This window comes from Pteropus alecto, unplaced genomic scaffold (genome assembly GCF_000325575.1).
Source record: "Pteropus alecto unplaced genomic scaffold, ASM32557v1 scaffold210, whole genome shotgun sequence".
NCBI lineage: Eukaryota > Metazoa > Chordata > Mammalia > Chiroptera > Pteropodidae > Pteropus > Pteropus alecto.
In genome coordinates this window covers 4256216-4259642 of record NW_006431288.1, presented here as the reverse complement: position 1 = coordinate 4259642, position 3427 = coordinate 4256216, and the positions used below count along the sequence as shown (strand labels likewise).

The window sequence follows — 3427 nt, the reverse complement described above, 5'->3', positions numbered from 1 at the left end:
AGCAGCACAGAGCAGTGAAAAACCAAACCACTTGTCTTCATGGAGCTTGCCCTCTCACAAGAGAACATCGATGGACAACAAACAAATCTATAGTATTTTAGATGTGATCTGGTCTAAGGACAAAAATGAGGCTGATGAGTATAGCTGTGGAGAGGACCTGACCCCTACCAGGATGGTCAGAAGGGCCTCCCTAATAAGGTGACATCTGAGCAGGACCACAGCATGCAGACATGGGTCAAGGTGCTCCAGAAAAGAGAACTTTCTCTCCAGCAAAAAGGCCAGTGTGACTGCAGCTGACTGGGGAAGGTGGGAGAGGATCAGTGGTGGGAGATGGGATGGACATGGGAGGGGGAGGCACGGAGTATGTCGCTTGGCACTGGGAACTAGGGTAAAGCTTTTGGCTTCTCTGAGTGAAAAGGAAGCCATCAGAGGGTTCGGAGCAGACCAACATGATCTAACTGGCCTTTAAAAAACTCCCTCCACTTTATGTGCCAACAGTAAACACAGAGGGCGAGGACAGGCCAGGGGAGGCGGCTCCTGCAATGATCCAGGCATTAGGTGATGGTGATTTGGATGAAAGTGCAAGCTTTGGGGCAGAGAGAAGTGGTTGGGTTCTGAATGTGTTTAAGAGGGGCAGCCAAGAGCATCTGCTGATGAACCGGATATTGGATATGAAAGAAAGAGAGGAGCCAGAAGTCATCTGAGACACACAATAAAATTGTCATTTCCTGATATGGAACAGAGTGCATAAGGGATGATAAGGGAGTAACTACAGTTTCGGGTCACATGCCTTTTAGACACATGCGGGAGAGAAGGTGAGTGGATGGCGGCCAGTACACCTGGAGCTCAGGTAAAGATGAACATTGGAGAGTACAGGCATCTACGAGTCCCAGGTGGATGAGGCCACTGCAATAAGTGTGAACAGAGGGAAGAAGTCTAGGGAGTGGGCCTGAAGCCCACCTGCATTTAGAGGTGATGAGAAGGAGATTTCAAGAGACTGAGATGAGGCCATCCAGTTGAGAAGATCTGGATAAACCATGAAGAAGCTCTGGAATATAGTCTCTACCAAGTGGCTTTGATGGAGAGAAGCTGCAGGGCTATTTGGCAGATAAGAAAGTTAAGAACAGTAAGTTGGTGCAGGAGGCCCTCACCTAAGAAATAGTCCAATGTATCCATGGACAGATTTGCTTAAGAGATTCACTTTGCAAAAGGATTCATTGTAAGATCCCTTTAAATTTCAGTTCCCTGTAACATTTTCCATCAGAAGCCAACTTACACTCAGCTTTACAGAAGCACGCTCTGGTATAAAGTGAGGAGCAGCAACACTGCTCCCCAACGCTGGCCACGCCTCCAAGTATTCTTGGTCTCATCCACGTCTTATCTCCCTCCATGCTTTCTGTTCCAAAGCAGTTCAGGAATAGCTGCTGAGTTCAGCCAAGGATGGGGACTTCGCCTTGTATAGCCTCCTAGCCATTGTCCGCAATGTTTATTAAGCCCCATTTCTCTGCCCCTAGTGGGATCCTCGGACCCAGCCCCGTGTGACTATCTGCACTTGACCAAGCTCAGCTCTTGGACCCAGAGGCTACACACCACGACTGCTCCCAGTGGAGAATCCCTTCCAGGATGCAAGCCAGTGGGGCTGCTGGGAGCCTTGTGGCAATCTATTTCCCAGAGTTTTCTTAATGGCTCCTGGTGTAGCCACTGTCCTGGGAAGGTGTCTGCTATTTGACTTTAACTATTATTGAAGATAATTAGTTTGTGGCAGTAGAATTCAGATGTTGTTTGTGGGGGAAAAAAACCTCACCAACTGTAGCTAACTCACATGAGAGCTCTTGGCTGTTCAACAGACTCTCACCCCCTACCCATCAGCACCAGGTAGATTTGTATTGGACTTTTCCTTTCCAAGGGCACTTCCAGTCCACAGTGACATTTCAGAGAGGGGGATGGAGGTCAGGACGGAGGTGGTAAGGAGTCTGCATCTGGATACCATGTGCCAGCTGGGCTAAATGTGTGCCTGACTGCACACTGCTTTTGCCTCTGGCTAACAATGGCACAGATGGGATTGAAGAAATATCACCAAAGAGGGTTTGATTCCACTCTATTGCTTTATTGCAATTCAGGACAGTGAACCTGAGCCAAACCACTGGACTCAATCCCCAGGCCAAGGGCTTCAAATTTAGACAGACAACTGCCTCTCCTCCCTGCTGCCTGGTCACAGGAGGTTGAGGGAGGGATATCCAGCTGGAGGCAAAGAATGTGCCAGGCTTGCGGGCCCGTGGCCACCCAACATTCCCAAGAGGCAACCCGCCTACACCACCGGAGCTAGGCCTTCTGCACCCTTCTCCTCCTGCACCCTCTGATAGGGATGCATTTTCTGCTAGGAGCTACAGTCCCTTCTCTTCTCACTGAGTAAAATTAGAAAGACTCTCTAACTCAGGAAAATAAATAGTTGAATATTTCTGTTCCTCTTAAGCTTCGTTTGTCATCCTGTTGGATGCAATTAGAGTGGGCATGAAAAGGGGGATAAAGTGAAGTTTCTTCCAGAATCCCAGAGAAGGCTTTGGGAGGGTTGTGAAAAAAGAACAAAGTCGACTCAGGTGAGATACCTCCTCTTCACTGGCCTCTGCAAACAGTGACAAAGCCACTGTTCCAGAAAGGAGAAGCGGCCAGAGGGCGTAGCTGGGCCAGGTGAGAGATTCGTAGGAGTGCGCCTGTGTGCCACGGCTGTGCCCCGCTAGTCAGGACCTCTCCTGAGACCCGGGCATCACCACACGGAGACCTGACTAGACAGTCTCACCTCAAACAGATGTCCCTCTGTCCTCTCCCAGAAGAGCAGGGAGTAGGAAGACACCACCAACAGAGCCCAGTCAAGAAGCCACACAGGTAAGTAGCGGGGTCCTTCCCTCGCCTTCCCACCTCTCTTCTTCAGCTATTTCAGGTTTAAGGTCTTGAACTGAAGCAGTGGGCAGAGAAGGAGCCCTTGGCTCCCTGAGGTTGCTACTTAAGGAAACTCACTCTCTAGATGGGAGAGAGTGAGGGACAGCACACTGTCTCCAGTCAGCTGTGAAGAAGGGGTTGCTCTCCTGCTTCCCACCACCAGGAGGCACTGGGCAGCACCACTCAGTTAATGTACCGATTCCTGCCAAGGTGGGGTGTTTCAGTGAACTGTATCATAGGGCCTGCCATCTTCTCCTCGAAAACAATGACCTGGGGGAGAAAAGGGCTGGGGTATGACAGTAGCAGAGGTTTGTCTTGGAGCCAGATGATGGAAGGGGTTGGGAACCGGGCTGGAAGAAACAGGGACCCACAATTCACCGGCACCAAGGAGGAACTCAGAAGGGGCTAGCCAAAACTTCTGCCCCTCTCCCACCCTAACCAGCCTTAAAAGACTATGATAGCGCCCCCCCGGCGCCCCCCCCCCCGGAAA

At 50.5% G+C, this 3427-nt stretch overlaps 1 protein-coding gene across 1 annotated transcript in view; it reads right to left on the bottom strand.

Annotated features, from left to right (window-relative positions):
* Positions 1-3120: 3120 nt before the first annotated feature.
* The window catches only part of LOC102890541 (beta-galactosidase-1-like protein 2), a 39555-nt gene continuing 39248 nt past the window's right edge, over positions 3121-3427 (bottom strand). The window contains exon 19 of the mRNA XM_006905798.1: positions 3121-3207. Coding sequence (XP_006905860.1) covers positions 3121-3207 — 87 coding nt within the window. The remainder of the gene's footprint in view (positions 3208-3427) is intronic.